We start from the raw sequence: 21622 nt of genomic DNA on the forward strand, positions 1-21622 counted from the left end.
GCGGAGCCTCTCTACGGCACGGACACCGAAATGAATGGGACCGCAATTACGGACCAATTCTATAGCCGTGTGCATGGAGCCTTACTCTTTGAATCTCTAAGACATGTTACGCCCCCTCAGGCTCTGCACTAAGCATAGCAAAGTATCAGATTTGCCTTGACTGTTCCTTTTACATCTCACCCGAAGGATGGACTTGATATAGCTCCCTATGGAGAACCCCACTCATTAAAGAGACTGTCACCACATTATAAGTGCCCTATCGCCTACATAAGGATATTGGCGCTATAATGTAGGTGACAGCAGTGCTTTTTATTTAGAAATACAATCATTTTACCACGTTAGGAGCGATTTTAGCTTTATGCCAATTACTTTCTTAATGCCCAAGTGGGCGTGTTTTTACTTTAGACCAAGTGGGCGTTGTACAGGGGAGTGCATGACGCTGACCAATCAGCCTCATGCACTCCTCTCCATTCATTTACTCAGCGCATAGGGATCCTGCTAGATCAGTATGTGCTGTCTTATGCTGGGTTCACACGAGCACATTAACGTCCGTAATGGACGGACGTATTTCGGCCGGAAGTCCCATACCGAACTCAGTGCAGGGAGCCGGGCTCCTAGCATCATAGTTATGTATGATGCTAGGAGTCCCTGCCTCTCTGCAGGACTACTGTCCCGTACTGTAATCATGTTTTCAGTACGGGACAGTAGTTCCATGGAGAGGCAGGGACTCCTAGCATCGTACATAACTATGATGCTAGGAGCCCGGCTCCCTGCACTGAGTTCGGTCCGGGACTTCCGGCCGAAATACGTCCGTCCATTACGGACGTTAATGTGCTCGTGTGAACCCAGCCTTATACAAACAGATTAACGTTACTGAAGTGTTTAGACATTCCACGGGATGTCTATTCACAATCCCGACACTTCGCTAACGTTTCTGTGGTACTTACAGCAGAGCAAAGCGTAATCTCCCTGTAACCTGTCATTTACAGTGTGATCTCACGAGATTACGCTTGCTCTGCTGTAAATACCAGAAACTTTACCGAAGTGTGGGGATTGTAAATAGACATCCCGTCCTGTCTGGAAGGAATGTCTATTAACTGTCTAAACACTTCAGTAACGTTAATGTGTCAGCATAAGACAGCACATAGTGAACAACGAAGTGTCACTATGCGCTTACTAAATGAATGGAGAGGAGTGCATGACGCTGATTGGTCAAAGTCATACACTCCCCTGTACAACGCCCACTTGGTCTAAAGTAAAAATACGCCCAGTTGGAAGAAATCAATTAGCATAAAGCTAAAATCGTTTACCTGGTAAAAATAGATCGTTTTTTCTAAATAAAAAGCACTGCTGTCACCTACATTACAGCGCCCATCTCCTTATGTAGGCGATAGGGCACTTATAATGTGGTGACAGAGCCTCTTTAATGACCACAACTTAACAAACACCCTACTGCAGTAGTGATCCCAAAGATTAGCACTACGGTACTGTGGATTGGAGATATACTTGTATGCCTATAAACTTATCCCCCACTTATAGACATGCAGAAGTTGGCGCTATATAAATAAAGATTATTATTAGAAGTGAATAGAAGCTGTTTTGGCTTACAAATAGCGATATGAAATACTGCTGTGTGAAAGTGGCATAAGGCTGGAATCTCATATGCAGTTGTTCAGCCAAAGCCAGGAGTGGAGGTAACTGGTATTTAGAGAGCCTTTCTGCACCCCTACTCATGGAACACAATCACCAACATAGAACCCATTTGATAATACAAACTGTAGACCGCACATTTATCACTTATACGGCAAATAATAGCATTAAGCACGCACTAGATGTTTCCGTTTTCATGAAAATAGCTTGGTAAGAGTTATCGTACTAAAGAACTACACATCGGCCAGCCACACATTACCTCTTCTAGTTCACACTCTGCAATGCATGGGGCTCTTACATGGAGGCAGCCATGTTAATGACGTCAGAGGAAATGAACTCTGATACCGCGTCACGTTATCGGAAGCTGCCAACTTCCGAGAACACATGAACTAAAGTTACACCATTTTAGTTATCAATTGTAAACAATGCGGTGAATTTATCGTACAGACCCCGAGTGTTTGTTTGTCTTTTCATTTTAACATGCCAAACAGCAAATAAAAACCGCATTTGAAGCGGATGTGACGTCATTGTGAAGTCCCCCTGGCTGCCATATTGGTAAAGGCACGTCGTGACATTCCGCAATCTACTAGTACAGGAGGTTGCGGCGTGACGTACGCCTTTACGTGTTGCTAGTGGGAGGGAGGAAAAACAGCGCGAAATCGCGGACCAAGAGCTTCATCCTGCTATCCAGAACCGTGCCGCGTAATCCGCATCCATCCTCCACCTGATGGCCGACACCAAGGTAGATATAACGTCGCCGGGATGTTTCCACAATGTGTTCGCCAGTAAATCGCTGTGTTAACTAGGAGACCGATGTGTGGGCCGGCCGGCCAGTGTCGGGGCGGGGGCCTCAGATAGAGCTCCAGTGTAACTTCTCGCCATGGGCGAGCGAGAAGCCACTGATGTATAGTTAACAGGATCAGTGTCGGTCGGTGGGATTGTACATCGAGGAGCCGTGTTATGGCGGCAGCTCGTAGTCGGTGATTAGAGGCTGATGGGCGCGCCAAGAGCATCTACGATGCATCCAGCGTGGCTGGTGTGGGCATACAGTGGTACCCTATCGGTGTGCGCCATAGGGCCCCCCCGTCAGTGACGCCTCAGTTATTCCTCATAGCGTACGGCGGTTGTGGCAGTTATTTTTAGTATTTGTCGCAGCTTGTGTCTGGGACAGGACCGCATCATTCTCGTTGCAGATATTACCCGTATCTGTTATGGCCGGAACAACTTGCCGCCTCAAACTTTTCTGGAGTCTTATTGTGTGTCCATTTGCCTGCCAGCTATTGTTCCCTGTTATCAGCCGTTTTAAGCTACATTAATTCTATTAGGATTCCTGACTTAAAGTCCAAAAACGTCTGCAGTATTAATAGTATCTCAGGAAGCTCTTAGGCGCCATTCACACGAGCGTTAATCTTGTCAGTGTGCTGTGCGTTGAAACCGCACAGCACACGGACCCACAAAATAAACTACATCAAAAAACACAGACCATAGAATTATTGGATAATAAAGGTCACGATGTTTATTAAGGGTAATATAAAGTCCATAATACTTCAAATATATAAATAACCATACATTTTAATGAATGAACCAATAAAAAAAATCCAGCTTTTAAAATAAAATAAGTCCGCCCAGCATTAGCTGGGTGACAAAATCCCTCTAACAAACATCGTGACTGGAGGGAAATTCAGATATAAGGGAGAGTGGTTGGGCGACGGTCCAAACGGCTCCAGACTGCTTGACCACGAAGACACGCACTCCTTTATAGTACAGATTCCCTCCTTTTCTGAAATTCCGATAACCAATCCGCTGTACCTAGGATAACTGTCTGGCGATAGAATATTCTGAAACCTGCTGGTGCCAACAGCACAGCTGACCTTGTCCAATCAGCTGTTCACCAGGAAACATCTGACTGGAGATAGAAACAACTGGAACCCGCTCGTACCACTTGTACAGCTTACATAGGGGACGTCCAATAAGGTAAGTACCATTCCACTACATTTGGAAAAGAGGGGAAGGAGGTCGAAAAATACAACCACACAAAACCATACTACATAACAGACTTAAATACCAATAAAAACATATTTTTGGGGTTCGTGCGACCATGTGTCCCCCAAGCCTATGGCTCGGAGGGTCCCTTGTCAATGGGTGCGTTAACCACGTTGCACATGCGTGATGTACGCATCAATTCAGTCCAAAATTTGCGAGTTTGTGAATAACGCATGCCACTGCACCCCCCCGATTCACGTTAGCAATGGTTTTTTCTTTTTTTGTAAACTTCATCACGATTAAGTGTAACTATTTGTTGACTCTGACTGATCTATTATGTACAATGCCACCAACTGCTACCACACAGGAGGATAAAGAATTGTAAAACACTGCATCCCTGGCAGCTGATTGGCTGAGCCGTGTCACCTGACCAAGCACTCAGAGAAGGCTACCATTGAGCCAGCCAGGACAAGGTTCCTGACCAGTCAGCTGAGCGGTTTATTGTTGGCACAGGTAACGTAATGCTCTGATAGAAGCCCCTGCCTTTACAGGGGGAAACCCTGGAACTCTCCCATATTCAAGAAGATGATAAACTTTAATGTATTTGAACTTCTGCTCAATTCTTCTGCTTCCATTGTGGGATACTGTCCATAAGGATGCCATATCATCAGAGGACAGTCACTGCTGGCCTCTCCGTGATTATGTCTTGGGGCATATCATCAAATTTGATGAAAAACACTAGTGCGGCAAGAGCAATGTAGGCAATAACTTATTTCTCATGTAAAAAAAAGCACCCCGGCGATCAATTTTTTGGGTTTTCCCTTTGGCCATCGTAATCTGAAACCACATCAATGTTGCAGACCTTGCCAGTGTGCGTGGGCATTTCACTGGCAAAATGACTCTGAATCAGACCATCACATGGGGAAAGTAAAGCCAATCAGTGGGCACGGTATTATGTCCATGTACTGATCGGCTGTCTAGTAGCGCCTCTGCATTACAGTGCTATATGTACTGTTCTCTACATGTTCCAGGATGAGCTGCTGCTTCGGACACCAGGTGGTGGTGATTTTATTTTTACTGTATACAGGTCCCTGAAGAAGCTCCTGTTCTCAATATAAACTGATTCCCCAGCCTCCAGCAGCGCTCTGGCTTTATATGTAAGGACTTGCTATATCACTTTAGTCTCTTTATTTGCACACCTTTTAATATTCTAATTTTCTGAGATATATTCAAAAGCACAATTTCCAACAATATTTTTAAAAACCGAAATCTAGGCCTGCTGAAAAGTATGTACAGTATATGCCCTCAATACTTGGTCGGGGCTCCTTCTGCATGAATTACTCCATCAATGTGCCGTGGCATGGAGGCGATCAGCCTGTGGCACTGCTGAGGTGTTATGGAAGCCCAGGTTGCTTTGATAGTGGCCTTCAGCTCGTCTGCATTGTTGGGTCTGGTGTCTCGTCTTCCTCTTGACAATAGATTCTCTATGGGGTTTAGGTCAGGCGAGTTTGCTGACCAATCAAGCACACTGATACTGTGGTTATTACACCAGGTATTGGTACTTTTGGCAGTGTGGGCAGGTGCCAAGCCCTGCTGGAAAATGAAATCAGCATCTCCATAAAGCTTGTCAGCAGAGGGAAGCATGAAGTGCTCGAAAATTTCCTGGTAGACGGCTGCGCTGACTCTGGACTTGATATAACACAGTGGGCCGACACCAGCAGATTACATGGCTCCCCAAACTATCAATGACTGGAAACTTCACACTGGACCGCAAGACACTTGGATTGATGCCTCTCCGCTCTTCCTCCAGACTCTGGGACCTTGGTTTCCAAATGAAATGCAAAATTTACTTCCATCTGAAAACAGGACTTTGGACCACTGCGCAACAGACCAGTCCTTTTTCTCCTTAGCCCAGGTAAGAAGCTTCTAATGTCTCTGGGTCATGAGAGGCTTGACAAAAGGAATGCGACAGTTGTAGCCCATGTCCTGGATAAGTCTGTGTGTGGTGGCTCTTGAAGCACTGACTCCAGCTGCAGTCCACTCCTTGTGAATTTCCCCCAGATTGTTGAATGGCCTTTTCTTGACAATCCTTGTTGCTTGTGCACTTTCTCCTTCCTCTCAACTTTCCATTATTATGCTTAGATACAGCACTCTGAACAGTCAGCTTCTTTAGCAATGTCCTTTTGTGGCTTACCTTCAATGACTGTATTCTGGGCTGTCAAGTCAGCCGTCTTCCCCATGATTGTGTAGCCAACTGAACGGGACTGAATGGACCATTTTAAAGGCTTGGGAAACCTTTGCAGGTGTTTTGTGTTGATTCGCTGATTAGTGTGACACCATGAGTCTACAATCTTGAACTTTTACCCAATCGTCTAATTTTCTGAGACTACATTTTTGGTTTTCGTTAAAGGGAATGTGTCACTAGAATTTATTTTTTTCAGTAAAATAATTAGTATTTGAGTGATTCCACATTTGTTTTAATTTTTTTCATAAGTCAGGAAATATAAATTAGATTCTAATTTATAACCTTTCCATGTGCTGGCAACTAGAGGGAGCAGTTCCCAAAATTGCAGCATGGTCACTGTGGTAAAGCAACCTCATTGATGTATGCTGCAAATTTGGGGTGGACACACTTTCCTCTAGTGCCAGGAGAAGGAATGGTTTCAATGTCTTCAAACCTCCTACACTGTGTACCGCCATTTTCTGAGCGACTTCACAGTGTAGGAGGATTAGATACAGGGCTCAGCAGACAGTAATACACGAACATAATATACACGAACATAAATTACCTGCTCCTGCCTCCGCTGGTCTACGCTTCTATTCCTTGCACCTTCGCTTCGTTGGACATAGGGCCGGAAGTTGTCATCTTACTGTCCACCAGCGGCTTCCGGTCCACATGAAAATGGCGCCGGATTTCGCTCTGTGGGAGCGGCGCATGTGTGGGACGGCGTACGCTTCTGAGAATGGAACGGCTCCCGTTCGCATTCTCTATGGGGTTGTATGTGCCATATTCCATCTCTGTATGTGCCATATTCCATCTCTGTATGTGTCGTTAATCGACACATACAGAGATGAAAAAAAAATGGCAGCCCCCTTAGAGAAGTAAAAATACATTAAAAAGTAAAAGATGAGAACACAATTAAATAAAAATTGTTAATATTATATTACGGAGGACGTCACACGCCGGAACCAGCGTTTACTCCAGCACGAGGAAACAAGTGCTATGAGGAATCTCTGCCACTGCAGAAGATTGAAACTTCAATACAGCTCCAACTTCATTTGTGCCCCCTGTCAAGGAGGTTATCTGGCCTTATCTCCCCTGAGGAATTCTGGCCATAAGGAAACGCGTCGGGAGAAAACAATGATTGATTGCCTAAAATCATATAAAAGAAACAAGTGAGGCTTCCCAGTCCCCAGCCATAAGAACGGAACAGGACTTTAACACACTACGGAACGGGTAGGATGGGTCATTACCCCACAGAGATTTATATTTATCCTCCTGGGAAATAGATCACTCACACGTTTTGCAACAATTTGGAGCATTTTCTTTAACTCTGCAAAGAAATGATAATATCACCAATATTGAATTGACTTTTTTTTTTGCATTGAGCACTACATCTCCTGTACAATAAGGAAGATGTTTTTGTAAACAGTCTTGTCCTGGTGTGTCATTTGTTTTACACACTTTTTAAATATGTTACAAGTAAAAGTTACATTTTAACAGGTTCCCGACCGCTGGCCGTAAATATACGGCCAGCGGTCAGGGTCTCTAAAGTCCGGCGTATAGTATATATACGGCCGCACTTCAGAGACTGTGCACGCGCGATCGCGTGCACACAGCTCTATGCCCTGGCTGTTGCTAACAGCCATGGGCACTGGGCAGAATGTCAGGGGTCAATCTTTTGGCCCCTGAACATGTGATCGCTGTGACAACCAATCACAGCGATCACATGCATTTCTGCTTAGAAAACAGTGTGCACGCGATCGCGTGCACACAGCCCTGTGCCCTCGCTGTTACCAACAGCTCTGGGCACTGGGCAGAGTATCAGGGACCAATCTGATGGTCCCTGAACATGTGGTCGCTGTGACAACCAATCACAGCGATCACATGCATTTCTGCTTATAAAACAGTGTGCACGCGATCGCGTGCACACAGCCCTGTGCCCGCGATCGCGTGCACACAGCCCTGTGCCCTCGCTGTTACCAACAGCTCTGGGCACTGGGCAGAGTATCAGGGACCAATCTGATGGTCCCTGAACATGTGGTCGCTGTGAAAATCACAGCGACCACATTTGTTTTATTTTGAGTTTTCTGGCAGTAAATCTCCTGCCTCTTTTCTTCTCCTCAAATATTGTTTCAGTTTGAGGAGAAAAAGAGACTCGGGAGAATTGCTGCCAGAAGATTACAGTGAAAAAAAAACAAACAGTTACACTATAAAACATTCTCTGTATAGATAGATTTCTATCTATACAATCTATCCATCTATCTTTTTTTCTATCTATCTACCTTTCTTTCTTTTATTCTATTAGAATAGGCAGGTAGGGAGTATATAATTATATATATATCCACATATATATAATATATATAGCAATAGCGGTTTATTTTTTTGTTAGCGGTAGTGTAGATATATATAGCAGTTAGGCCCCATGCACACGACAGCAAAAAACCTCCGTTTTTGCGGACCGCAACTGCGGTCCGCAAAAACTGAGCCATTCACTTTCATTGAACGCTGACACCTTTCAGTAGCACTACGGAAGGGTGTCAGTGCCGTGGAAATGTTCCGGGAATTATGGAACATGTCCGTTCTTTCGCATTTTGCGGGCCGTGCTCCCATACTTTGTATGGGAGCACGGCCCGAAAATGCGGCTGTCAGTCAGCGGCCGGCCGTGCCCGCGATCGCGGACAGCAATTGCGGGCACGGTCGTGTGCATGGGGCCTTAGTTTGTGTGTTTTATAAAAAAAATAAAAAAATAAAATTTGTTTAGTTAGTGTTAGTGTTAGTTACGTTATGGCGAGGAAGTTGTTTAGCGCCGAGGAGGCATACACCATGCTGTGGTCTGAGTCGGAGACCGCATCAGAGATGGCGTTCGAGATGGAACCTGTTTTAGGTAGTGACGATGACAGCGTCACTTCAGGTTCATCTTCAGGGGACGTTGTCCCTGATGCAGTCGAAACTGCAGAACATGAAAGCGCAGGGCCAAGTAGCGCTGTAGCACGGGACAGCCTGGTCCCTCCAGTCCAGGCTCTTGTATGGGCACCTGCCCCATCTTTTGGGCCTAGAATCCACGGATTTACTGCCACTCCTGGCATAACCGTGGACAATACAAATTTTGTCCAAATGGATTACTTCCATTTATTTATAACGGACGACATCCTAAATCAGATTGTCCACGAAACAAATTTATATGCCACGCAATATATAAGGCAGAAACCTTCATCCACCCATGCCAGAGATTGGACGCCCACCAATTTGCAGGAATTAAAAAAAAATTTGGGGCTCACCCTAAATATGGGTATTGTCAAAAAGCCCTCCATTAGGTCTTACTGGTCAACAAGACCCGCCCAAGCCACCCCAGTATATTCTGCAGTAATGCCCAGGTCTCGTTATGAGACAATAATGAGGTTCCTCCACTTCAATGACAACGCACAGGCCCCCCCAAGTACCGATGCAAACCGGGATCGGTTGTTCAAAATAAGACCGCTAATAAATTCCCTGAATAATTTATTTCTGCAACTCTACACCCCTGAGCAGAATGTAAGTGTGGACGAGCAGATATTTTGGAAGTGTTATAGAAACTCTGTTGAGTTTTGTAAAACCAGCTTTGAAAAAAAGCGATATGTGAAATAATCTTCTTCTATCGTCCGCCCTCCTACATCTCTATGTGATAAATAAGGCCACATATTTGGTATCCCCGTGCACGGGAGAAGTGGCAGAATGTGAACGGAGATTAATTTTGACCGTGGTCTATACCGTGTGTGAAAAATGCTGGTATAAACTGACGCATTTGCTAAAAAATTGCTAATTTTATTTTGTTCCATCTTATTCAAGAAACTTTCAGAAGAAAACTGGACTGTCTAAAAATATGATAAACCCCTTGAAGAAAACCTTGTGGGGTCTGCTTGCGTGAATGAAGTCATTTATGGGGTGATTCTAATCTTTCAGCAGCATTAGGCCCCCCAGAAAACAGTATGCGGCTCTAAAGTCAAGTGCAGAATTCCTGGACCGAAAAGGCCAAAAAGCCTCCTTTTATGCCAAGCCCTGGCACATGCCCGCACAGTGAATAAGGCACACATATTTGGTATCCCATGCACGGGAGAAGTGGAAGAACGTGAAAGGAGATGAATTTTGGCCGTGGTCTATACCGTGTGTGAAAAATACTGGCATAAACTGACGCATTTGCTAAAAAAGTGCTGATTTTATTTTGTTCCATCTTATTCAAGAAACTTTCAGAAGAAAACTGGACTTGCTAAAAATATGATAAACCCCTTGAAGGAAACCTTGTGGGGTCTACTTGTGTGAACGAAGTCATTTATGGGGTGTTTCCAATGTTTCAGCAGCATTACACCCCCCAGAAAACAGTATGCGGCTATAAAATCAAGTGCAGAATTCCTGGACCGAAAAGGCCAAAAAGCCTCTTTTTATGCCAAGCCCTGGCACATGCCCATGAATAAAGCACACATATTTGGTATCCCCATGCACGGGAGAAGAGGAAGAATGTGAAATGCGATGAATTTTGTCCGTGGTCCATTTTGTGTGTGAAAAAGCTAGCATAAACCGACGCAATTGTTAAAAAAAAAAGCTAATTTTATTTTGTTCCATCTTATTCAAGAAACTTTCAGAAGAAAACTGGACTTGCTAAAAATATGATAAACCCCTTGAAGGAAACCTTGTGGGGTCTACTTGTGTGAACGAAGTCATTTATGGGGTGTTTCTAATGTTTCAGCAGCATTAGGCCCCCCAGAAAACAGTATACGGCTATAAAATCAAATGCAAAATTCCTGGACCGAAAAGGCCAAAAAGCCTCCTTTTATGCCAAGCCCTGGCACATGCCCGCACAGTGAATAAGGCTCACATATTTGGTATCCCCATGCACGGGAGAAGTGGAAGAATGTGAAAGGAGATTAATTTTGTCCGTGGTCCATACCGTGTGTGAAAAATGCTAGCATAAACCGACGCAATTGTTAAATTCTTGCATTTTTTTCCAATTTTGCCCACTTTAGAGAAAAAAATAATAATTATATATACTGACAAATGCCACTAAAACAAAGCCCTATCTGTCCTTTAAAAAGAGTGTAAAATTCAAAGATGAACTTTATTCACCTGCTGAGTTATAGTCATCTAAAGAAGCGCATAGCAAAATTGTGACATTTGCTCTGGTCATTTAGCTGTAAAACAGCCTAGTCCTTAACCGGTTAAACGAAACTCTAGTCCTATTCCAGTGATTCAATTAATATTATATTAAAAGCAATATAATAAATAAAATCATGACACCTTCCCTTTAACTGTTAGCCATAATCATCAACATTAAAAGTAAAAAATGCTGGAAATAGATCACTCTGTGTGTAATGAATCTAGAATATAAGTTTCACTTTTTGAATTGAATTAATGAAATGTAACTTTTTGATATTCTAATTCATTTTTTTTTCATTGGTTTTTGTTTATCTGTTATTGGTGCAACTGTCAAAGTACTTATTAAAAATGTATATTTACTTTTTGAGATACAGCTGCTTTGTGTCCTGTATACACAGCAGCTGTATAATGCGCTGAAACCTGTATCTGCCAGGTCCGCGGGACTGACGGGTTTAGTGTAAGGGGATACGCAGGATGGAGCTCTTATCGATCAGATCGAAGTTTTTAACTTGGATGTGATCGATTACAGGTGGATACTGCGTGTGTCAAAAAGTAAAAATAATCTGTAATAAAAAGTTGCACCAATCACACTGATGGACAATTTTATATAAAAAAAAATAAAAGTAAAAATTCAAAGGTGTTGTAGCCTTTAAATTGTCCCAGAATGTAGTTATTACCTATAAAAAGGATAGGTGATTGGGATCCCCACCAATTGTGAGAATGGAGTTTCCGAAACCCTCTCTCCTTGATCCTGGCTATAAGGCTCATATCTACGCTATTTTTCTGTCCTGTTCCGTCATAGAAACAGAAAAGCAAGTGCGGGAGCCGTTGCATCACCGACACTAATGGCACCCAACGCAAACACATATTTAACCCCTTAATGACCGGGCCATTTTGCACGTTAATGACCAAGGATTATTTTTTGTTTTTTCACGTTGCATTCCAAGAGTCGTAACTTTTTTTTTTATTCCGTCGACATAGCCGTATAAGGGCTTGTTTTTTGCGGGACGAGTTGTATTTTGTAATTGCACCATTTTTAGATGCTTATAATATATTGATTAACTTTTATTAACTTTATTTTAGGAGAGAATTGAAAATAAGCAGTTATTCCAGCATTAATTTTCACGTTATAAATTTACGCTGTGTACTATACAGCGTAAATAACATGTTCACTTTATTCTATGGGTCGGCACTATTACGGGGATACCAAATATGTAAAGGTTTTATGTTTTTCCTACGTTTGCACAATAAAAACCCTTTTAGAAAAAAATTACTTGCATCGCCGCGTTCAAAGAGCCGTCATTTTTTTATTTTTCCGTCGATGTGGCCGTATGTGGGCTTGATTTTTGCGGGCCAATGTGTAGTTTTCATTAGTACTATTTTGGAGTACATAGGACTTATAGATTAACTTTTATTTTATTTTTTATGGGGGGAATGGGAGAAAAGAGAATTTTGCCGTTGTTTTTTGCGGTTTTTTTGGACGCCGTTCATCCGGCGGTTTAATTAATGTGTTCATTTTATTGGTCAAGTTGTTACGATCACGGGAATACCATATATGTGTATGTGTGATTTTGTTTTGACACTTTTACTGAATAAAACCACTTTTTGGGCAAAAAAAGTAGTTTTATTTGATTTTCACTGTAATTATTATTATTATTTTTTTTTCTACAAACTTTATTTAACTGATTGACATTTTATTTTATTTTTTTAAGTCCCATCAGGGGACTTCACTATGCGATGTGCCGATCGCATATATAATGCTTTGGTATACTTAGTATACCAAAGCATTAGTGCCTGTCAGTGTAAAACTGACAGGCAACCGGTTAGGTCATGCCTCCGGCATCGCCTAACAGGCAGATGCTGAAGGCAGACCTGGGGGTCTTTGTAGGAACCCCGGCTGCCATGGAAACCCGACGGCGACCCGCGATTTGTTTGCGGGGGCGCCGATCAGGTGACAGAGGGAGCTCCCTCCCTCTGTCAAACACATTAGATGCCGCTGTCACTATTGACAGCGGCATTTAATGGGTTAAACTGCCGGAATCGAAGCGCGCTTCGATTCCGGCAGTTGCAGCAGGAGCCAGGCTGAGTATAACAGCCGTGCTCCTGCTGCTGATCGCGTGGGTACAGTGACAGTACCCACGCCATCACAGGACGGATATATCCGTCCTGCGCGAACTAGCAGCTGCTGAGGACGGATATATCCGTCCTTCGGCGTTAAGGAGTTAAAGCTTTCCGTGGGTGTCTGTCGTTTTACCAGAAGAAATCACACAGCATGCTGACCGCAGCATTTAAATCGTCAGAAAGAGGGGGGCGACCCCCTCTAACAGCTCATCGCGCCCCCGCAAAGCAATTGCGGGGGGGGGGGATGGTTGCTATGGCTGCCTGGCGGCTTAATGAACGCCCCCAGGTCCGCCATCTTTGTACACCTATTAAGCCTTGCCTCCGGCAAGTCTATTTTTTGGTCACCTAATCTCCCACAAAAAAATGAAATAAAAAGTGATCAAACTGTCGCATTTACACCAAAATGGTATTAAAAAATAAGCCCTCATACCGCTTAATCGACGGAAAAATAAAAAAGTTGTGGCTCTCGGAATTTGGCGACGCAAAATAAATTTTTCTTTTTTACATGTAAAATATAGAAAAAACTATATATATTTGGTATCTCCGTCATCGTATTGACCCACAGAATAAAGTTAACATGTTGTTTTAATTGCACAGTGAATTACGTAAAAACGGCGCGCAAAAAACCATGGAGGAATCGCTGTTTGTTTTTCATTTTCTACCCCACAAATTTTTTCCTGTTTCCTAGTACATTATACGGCAAAATAAATGGTGCTACGAAAAACCACAACTCGTCCCGCAAAAATCAAGCCCTCATAGTACTATATCGACGGAAAAATAAAAAAGTTATGGCTTCTGGAATGTGGGGAGGAAAAAACGAAAATGAAAATCTGAAAGTTGTTTACGACGGGAAAGTGTTAAACTGATGTGTGGGGGAAAAGTGTATTTCACCCATGCATCTTCAGTGTCCCTAGGCAATTTCATCCAGTCTTGTACATGACATCCGCTATGCCTATCCATACACTAAGCTGGCTGGAAGGGGGCATGAGCAGAGGAACAGATGAGATGTTAGCGGAAGCCAGGAAAACCAAAGGGGACATCCTTTCATGACCCACACCGCAATCTTAGAATCAGCAATGTTTCGTGACCGGAAGTAAATAGAAAAGTGCCTTCCCTTTGATGCGCTAGACTAATTGGGCTTGTGTAATTGGCCCGGAAAACCCCCTTTAAACGAATGTTTGTGCTTCTGTTTGATCAGGTCATTGCATTTATATCTATACATATTCTTTTAAATGTAATCTTTCTGTATTGTAAAATTGTATTTCTCCTGCCTAGGTGGCTAAATGGCAGTTTTTCCTTATTTCAGGACCCCAAAGTGGAGAATGAAACCCCTGTTGAAAACACAGATGAAACTAATCACGATCCTCATTTCGAACCCATTGTGTCATTGCCGGAGCAAGAGATTAGGACACTTGAGGAAGATGAAGAAGAGTTATTTAAAATGTACGTTTAGATGTTTAATTGTAGACTGCTCACAAGTGAATGTGGATCTAGTTAACTTAGAGGCTCTGTCACCAGATTTTGCAACCCCTATCTGCTATTGCAGCAGATCGGCGCTGCAATGTAGATTACAGTAACGTTTTTATTTTTAAAAAACGAGCATTTTTGGCCAAGTTATGACCATTTTTGTATTTATGCAAATGAGGCTTGCAAAAGTCCAAGAGGGCGTGTTTAAAAGTAAAAGTCCAAGTGGGCGTGTATTATGTGTGTACATCGGGGCGTGTTTACTACTTTTACTAGCTGGGCGTTCTGACGAGAAGTATCATCCACTTCTCTTCAGAACGCCCAGCTTCTGGCAGTGCAGACACAGCGTGTTCGAGAGATCACGCTGTGACGTCACTCACTTCCTGCCCCAGGTCCTGCATCGTGTCGGCACCAGAGGCTACAGTTGATTCTGCAGCAGCATCAGCGTTTGCAGGTAAGTAGCTACATCGACTTACCTGCAAACGCCGATGCTGCTGCAGAATCAAATGTAGCCTCTGGTGCCGATGTGTCCTCGCTGGTCCGACACGATGCAGGACCTGGGGCAGGAAGTGAGTGACGTCACAGCGTGATCTCTCGAGAACACGCTGTATGTCTGCACTGCCAGAAGCTGGGCGTTCTGAAGAGAAGTGGATGATACTTCTCGTCAGAACGCCCAGCTAGTAAAAGAAGTAAACACGCCCAGATGTAACACACATAATACACGCCCAGTTGTACTTTTGCAAGCCTCATTTGCATAAATACGAAAATGGTCATAACTTGGCCAAAAATGCTCGTTTTTTAAAAATAAAAACGTTACTGTAATCTACATTGCAGCGCGGATCACATGCAATAGCAGATAGGGGTTGCAAAATCTGGTGACAGAGCCTCTTTAAGTCCCAGATGTTGAGCCCAAAATCCAAAGCAATGTGTAATATCTTCACCCAACTATATCTGCTTCTCATAATGCATTCTGGTGAGCTGCTTTTTGTCTTGGTCGACACTATTAATGACATTAAAAGAAATCCTAGATGCAGACGGACTTCTTGCTGGCAGATAGTTGAAATATTTTTTTTTTTTTTTTTTACTATCCCCACTTTGAAATGCATGCAGGAACTGCTGCGACAAGATAGTTAATTTCCGTTGTCATTTGCAGTGCAAATGCTAGCGTTTTGTTGGTATAACTGTAATGGTATTGAAATATAAGCAGTTTAAAAAAATAAATTAATCTCTACAGGAGAGCAAAGTTGTTTCGATTTGCGTCTGAAAATGACCCGCCAGAATGGAAAGAACGAGGCACTGGGGATGTTAAACTACTCAAACACAAAGAGAAAGGAACAATCCGACTTTTGATGAGGAGAGATAAGACACTGAAAATCTGCGCTAACCATTGTGGTAAGCAATAACGACTGTTGCCATTAAAATGTTGATCTTTAAAGGGGGTTTCCCACAATACACGTATCCCTTATCCACAGGATTGGAGATACATGTGTGATCGCTGGGGGTATGACCGCTGGGGCTCCCAGCGATCAAACGTGTATCCCCTATTCTGTGAATAGGGGATACATGTGTTTGTGGGAAAATCCCTTTAGCTGTGTTCCTGTATTCAATGCTTAAGCTAAGATAGGGCGTTTAGACAACTGGACTTCGCAATAGGTCAAATGTGCAGCACATCCAAAATATAAATCTGTCCAAGCATGCTGTGGATCAAAAAATTTGACGCATGTCCTCTAATCTGTACAAACGTTTTTTTTTCTGCTGCGTGTATTGGATTTTGCGAAATTCATTTCATATGCATTGTACTTAGTTGTGCATTCTGCCTGGAAAGACCATAACTTATATGCTTGGTGTACACATGTCCTTAGAGGAGGATGGGCAATGTGACATTCTTAGGTTTCTTGGTACATACTAAATTAAACTGGTCTTATAAAATATTTACTCATTTAAGGGGTATTTTCAATGATTGCCATTCGACAAATGTCAAGGGTATAACTTGGATTGGCTACATCCCCCCCCCCCCCCCCCCCCCTACTGCTGACTCTGTGCTTACCTCGGTGGTGCAATACCAGACACCGTTCTTCTCCTGACTAAGCAGGAGAGGCTGATGTTGCGGCAGCCGCCTTTGTATGCATTGTTGACAATTCCAACAGTTGGAGCCCCGCCAGTTCACTGATTGCATATTTAAGAAATGTGGCATCAATGTCTATCGTCCGAAAACCCATCGTAAATGGTGTGGGATTGTATGCGGATATTCCACTGCGTTTACCGTATCAGCAAAGTGGGTGAGACTTAATAAATCTCATGCCCACGCTGCGGAAAAAATGCAGCGTAAACTGTAATAACTTGACCTGTGGTGCAGAATTTAGTTCAGTAGCATGTCCATTTATGCTGCGTTTTTGTTGATTTTCCGTTGCGTTTCCCCATTGAATTGAGTGGGGGTGCAAAATCCGCAATAGAAAGGAAAGCGTTGACAAAAATCACGACGCCGGATGAAAAAAGAAAATCCTACTTACCCAGAACACCTTCCTCCTTCCAGCAGTCAGGCCTCCTGGTATGACTCTTCGTCCCATGTGACCGCTGCAGCCAATCACAGGCTGAAGGGTCACATGGCCTGCAACATCATCCAGGGAGGCCGGAGCTGATGGAGGAGGGAGGGGGTAAGTATGAACGACAATGTGGTGCGATTTCTTGAACGGACTGTTCTGCGGGTTCCAGGTTGGACACTGTGTAATCTATTACTCAGTGTATCTATTCCTTGGGAACCAGGCCTTAGGCTACATGCACATGTTGCGTATCTTGCTGCGGAAAATATGCAGAGAAACCGGCAGAAATTCGAAGGGAAAAAACACCTGAAGGTGCGTTTTCAGGGCAGGCATTTATGCGGAAATCGCAGCGTTTTCAAGCATCTGGTTTTGCTGCCCATTTCTGTAAAACTACAGGGATAGAATTCGCAAGCGGAATCACAGGATAAATGGACTTGCTGCAGTTTTGAAAATATGCACCACGGGTCAATTTACGTCCCAAAAAATACCGCAGTGTGGACGTGAGATTACCTGGAATCTCATTGTCCATGCTGGTACTGTATTACTCTGCGGTTTTCCATAAGCAAATAGGCGCGGCAGAATTGCACGTAATACGTATCGTGTGACTACCTACACTAAATTGGGGTTCATGCTACTGGGCATGAAGTATAATCTTTTGTCATATTTATCCATGATATACCAACCTGATTTATTAGGGTATGTTCGGTTTATTTTTGGCGCTGGTTTTAACTCAAACCCGCGCCAAAAAGCGTCCGAAAACTCCTTCCATTGATTTCAATGGGAGGTGGAGGTGGTTTTTTTTCCCGCTCGTGGGACGAAAGTCTTCAGGTGCATTTGTCTCTGACTTCCAATTGACATCAATGGGAGGCAGAGAGCGGTTTTTGCACAGTTATTTGCCCGTGGCACTCAATGACCGCGACCGAAAAATACAGCAGGCAAGAGTGCAGGCAGGTCAAAATCTGCCTTCAAAAAATCTGTGTGAACATAACCTTATTTTGGCATTCTGTGTATTCTTGGTGTAAGTATCGAGGGCATGTCTGAACAGGAGCCTGGCAGCCAGTGCCCCTAAACATTTTATTTGTGCCTTTATGAAAATTCTTATTTCTTGGGCCATAAAAAAGTTCTAGTTCTAACTCCTGATTTTAGTGAACCCAAAACTATAGTAGTTGACAATTGCAGACTTTAAACAGATGAAATAAAGTATTTTCTTCTAGTGACACCATCGATGGAACTGAAACCAAATGCAGGTAGTGACCGAGCATGGGTCTGGAATACATATGCGGATTATGCAGATGAAGCGCCAAAACCTGAACTACTGGCCATTCGGTTTTTAAATGCAGAGAGTGAGTATTACACATTTTTTGTATAAGTACAATGTGTGGAAACTATTCTGCACTTGGCATCACAATGAAAGAAATTGTTCCCACACTATTGTAGTTGGGTGAGTCTTGTGCTTCTGTACTGAGGACCTGTCCTGCGTTCATAGCAGCTGTTTTGCTTATGCTTTCGCAGACATGCGTTTGGTTTGTTTTTTTCCCCCCTCCAGTAATTCTGGTTTCAGAAAACCACCTGTGCTTGTGGACCTGCTTCAATAAAAGCACATCTGCTTATTTTCTTTTCTCTCTCTTTTAATAAGATGCTCAGAAGTTCAAGGCAAAATTTGAAGAATGCAGAAATGAAGTAAAGGAAAAAGAAGCTATAGGTAAAAAAATGATTCCCTTTTTGTTGCAGACTTACTTTGGGCTCAACTGCAAACTCCAGTTACAGCGCTTTTTCTGTCTGCTATATAAACACCATGGTCATCTGAACACTTTCTTTACTGTAGAAAAGTTGTGTTTGATGGAATATTAATAAAATGGTAATGTCTGGGATATGTATCATTCACAAAGTCAGCACCTCCTAACAAAGTGAAAAGAATGGACAGGTTCAATTCTGCGGTGTCTGGAATCCAATATTAAACCGTTACAATTTGCTCAAAATGTGAGCGGAGAACCTCCCACTTTATAAGTAAAGTAAATATAGCAGTAATAAAATTTTAAATACATGTTTTAAAGGTTTGCATATATCTTAGCGCCCACAGAGTGCAGCTGCACCTTTGTGTTTGGTATTGGGTAAAGTTTCAGTCTTGGCCAGTTTCCAGTGAATGTTGGTATATGTTTTTCTGCTACTATGCACACAGGGATACTAATCGTGGTGACTTGATGAATGACCATAAGACAAAGTGCTCTACGGTTTTATACCCTCACAATTGGTCTAGCTTTAAGTTGGCTGTAAACATCAGAGAAAAATTGTCTGGAACCCGCCGGTTTCAACAAGATTGGCCAATGATCTTATGTAAGTGGGAGGACTTCCTCAGTCTTGGTCCACATAGGACGGCAAAGCTGCGGGTTTTCCAACCTTTGAGCAAATCTCATCCACGTGCTGTAGAACATTTTCCCCACAGAAATCCGAGCATGCTCATGATGTTGCGGATTTCACCCTTTTCAATGTGGAAAGGTGAACTAGGCAGTGAATCCACAGCAAAAACATGTGAATTTGCAAGGGAAAGATCAGGCATGTTGGATTTCAACATATCATTTTTTCCCGCTGGTTGCTGCTAGTGGAGTAGGGAGCAGTTCATGACCATGGAGACAGATGTGTTGTAGAATAGGCACGTTGTACCCATGGAGACAGATGTGTTGTAGAATAGGCACGTTGTACCCATGGAGACAGATGTGTTGTAGAATAGGCACGTTGTACCCATGGAGACAGATGTGTTGTAGAATAGGCACGTTGTACCCATGGAGACAGATGTGTTGTAGAATAGTCACATTGTACTTCTACACTTGAATGAGCCCTGCTGTAGGGGTAACGAATGTGGGCAGTGCTGATTATTTTGTAGGCACTACTATGTGGCCAGATTGGGAGAAGTGGTAAGGTTTGTTTTAGCTTGCATTTGAAGACTTGCTACGGCATGTTTCTATCCTTACTGCTGGGTCTTTCATTTTCAGTGCTTTGCAAAGATACCTTATTGATGGCGATAATTATGAGGTTTTTTTTCCCTTGGCAGATGTGACCGAAAATGATAGTCCTGATAAAATGGCTAAGAAATTAGAAGAACTCTCTGTAAAGGAGGAAAGCGAGGTTCAAGATAAAGAGGATACCAAGCAAGAAAAAACAGAAGAGAAGCAATAAGTCAGCTAGAGCCTTGTTCTTTTATTTTTTACAAGGGACTTCTAACTAAGGAAAAAAAACTGAGTTTAAACATTCAGGTTGTTGTTTTTTTTTCTAAGCTTTTGTCCTTCAGATGATTTCTTCAGAAACAAATCCATTCCCCAGTCATGAAAATGTACTGTGTTCACTTTCTTTTTCCATAGTGGAAACACTTATTTATAGTCATCCAAAGTAACAAAACCAGATTGAAAATGTACTGCAATCTGTAATGGTTCTATCTAGGCTAGGAATGTCCATGGGTGTGGTCCTTTGCAAGTGGCCATATAATACAGTCCAACACCACATTTCCTGAGAGAGGTTGTTTCATTGGAAAGGATTTAGTGGGTTATTTTTGTGTTGACCCTGCTAGGATGACTGTTTAATTGAATAAATTTGAACTGAGAATGAATACATCTGGTGAGTTTTCATAAATCCTCTTTTATTAGTCTGGATGCTTAAAAAAACAAAAACCTTTTTAGTCTCTCCACATCAGCTTTTGTGGATTTTATGCTCGTACTAAATCGCCAAAGGATGCATGGTCTTTTACCAGAAATCCGTTGTCTTCCCTCTGATGAACTGATGTATGCATTGTATCTTGGAAGCACTATCTTTTCTGTTACATAACTAGTAACTTTTGCTTAGAATCCCTACAAGATTTGTATTTTGTTTCAGGGGTCTTTGAGCCTCAATTGTGGCACGTTTGCTGCTTTTCCGTGGCAGTATTGTAGCTGCGTGTACCTGGCATACGAGTGGTTGTTACCTCAAGCGTTTTATGCAGTAGCTGCTGTAAGAAGAATTTGAGCATCTGTCACTTTTATAAAGCCATTGTTTTGTGGCAAAAAAAATTTCTTCCTTGCCAGTTCATTTCTGTGCTGGGCACCTCCAGCCCTTTATTCGTTTCGCCTGCTAGCACCACTGGTGCCAGGACTAGAATCTGAAGCCTCTCCTTGTGTAAGTTGCTGACCCAACATTGACCTTGCAGAACAGACTTTTGGAAAGGGGAATCACATACAGTAGTTGCTGCCCCTGAAGTCATTGTTGAGAACTGTACTCTGCCTTTATGGAGTCTGACATGGGCATTAGTGTTAAGCAGCTGAATGCTTAAAGAGGCTCTGTCACCAGATTTTGCAACCCCTATCTGCTATTGCAGCAGATAGGCGCTGCAATGTAGATTACAGTAACGTTTTTATTTTAAAAAAACGAGCATTTTTGGCCAAGTTATGACCATTTTTGTAGTTATGCAAATGAGGCTTGCAAAAGTCCAAGTGGGTGTGTTTAAAAGTAAAAGTCCAAGTGGGCGTGTATTATGTGCGTACATCGG

At 42.9% G+C, this 21622-nt stretch overlaps 2 protein-coding genes and 1 non-coding gene across 3 annotated transcripts in view; 2 read left to right on the top strand and 1 right to left on the bottom strand.

The window, feature by feature from the left end:
• Positions 1 to 2731, bottom strand: part of TRMT2A (tRNA methyltransferase 2A) — a 39882-nt gene extending 37151 nt beyond the window's left edge. The window contains exon 1 of the mRNA XM_075832574.1: positions 1910 to 2731. The gene's annotated coding sequence lies outside the window, so the exon portion shown is untranslated. The remainder of the gene's footprint in view (positions 1 to 1909) is intronic.
• RANBP1 (RAN binding protein 1) lies at positions 2207 to 20710 on the top strand. The gene is made up of 6 exons (XM_075832585.1): positions 2207 to 2392; positions 14412 to 14548; positions 15804 to 15961; positions 18324 to 18452; positions 18746 to 18811; positions 20159 to 20710. Exons 1-6 carry the CDS (start codon positions 2378 to 2380, stop codon positions 20281 to 20283), a joined length of 630 nt encoding a protein of 209 aa, XP_075688700.1. The 5' UTR covers positions 2207 to 2377; the 3' UTR covers positions 20284 to 20710.
• Positions 18837 to 18961, top strand: LOC142722937 (small nucleolar RNA SNORA77). The gene has a single exon (XR_012875200.1). It is a non-coding gene; the product is annotated as a small nucleolar RNA SNORA77 (small nucleolar RNA).
• Positions 20711 to 21622: the final 912 nt, after the last annotated feature.

The sequence above is a fragment of the Rhinoderma darwinii genome, chromosome 1, assembly GCF_050947455.1.
Source record: "Rhinoderma darwinii isolate aRhiDar2 chromosome 1, aRhiDar2.hap1, whole genome shotgun sequence".
NCBI classification, from domain to species: Eukaryota; Metazoa; Chordata; class Amphibia; order Anura; family Rhinodermatidae; genus Rhinoderma; species Rhinoderma darwinii.

What these genes read in the sequence shown, in the direction of transcription:
- RANBP1 (XM_075832585.1), top strand. An exon ending in TCGGTTTTTAAATGCAGAGA is followed by an intron (nt 18,453 to 18,745) that starts GTGAGTATTACA and finishes TCTTTTAATAAG; the next exon opens with ATGCTCAGAAGTTCAAGGCA. An exon ending in AAAGGAAAAAGAAGCTATAG is followed by an intron (nt 18,812 to 20,158) that starts GTAAAAAAATGA and finishes TTCCCTTGGCAG; the next exon opens with ATGTGACCGAAAATGATAGT.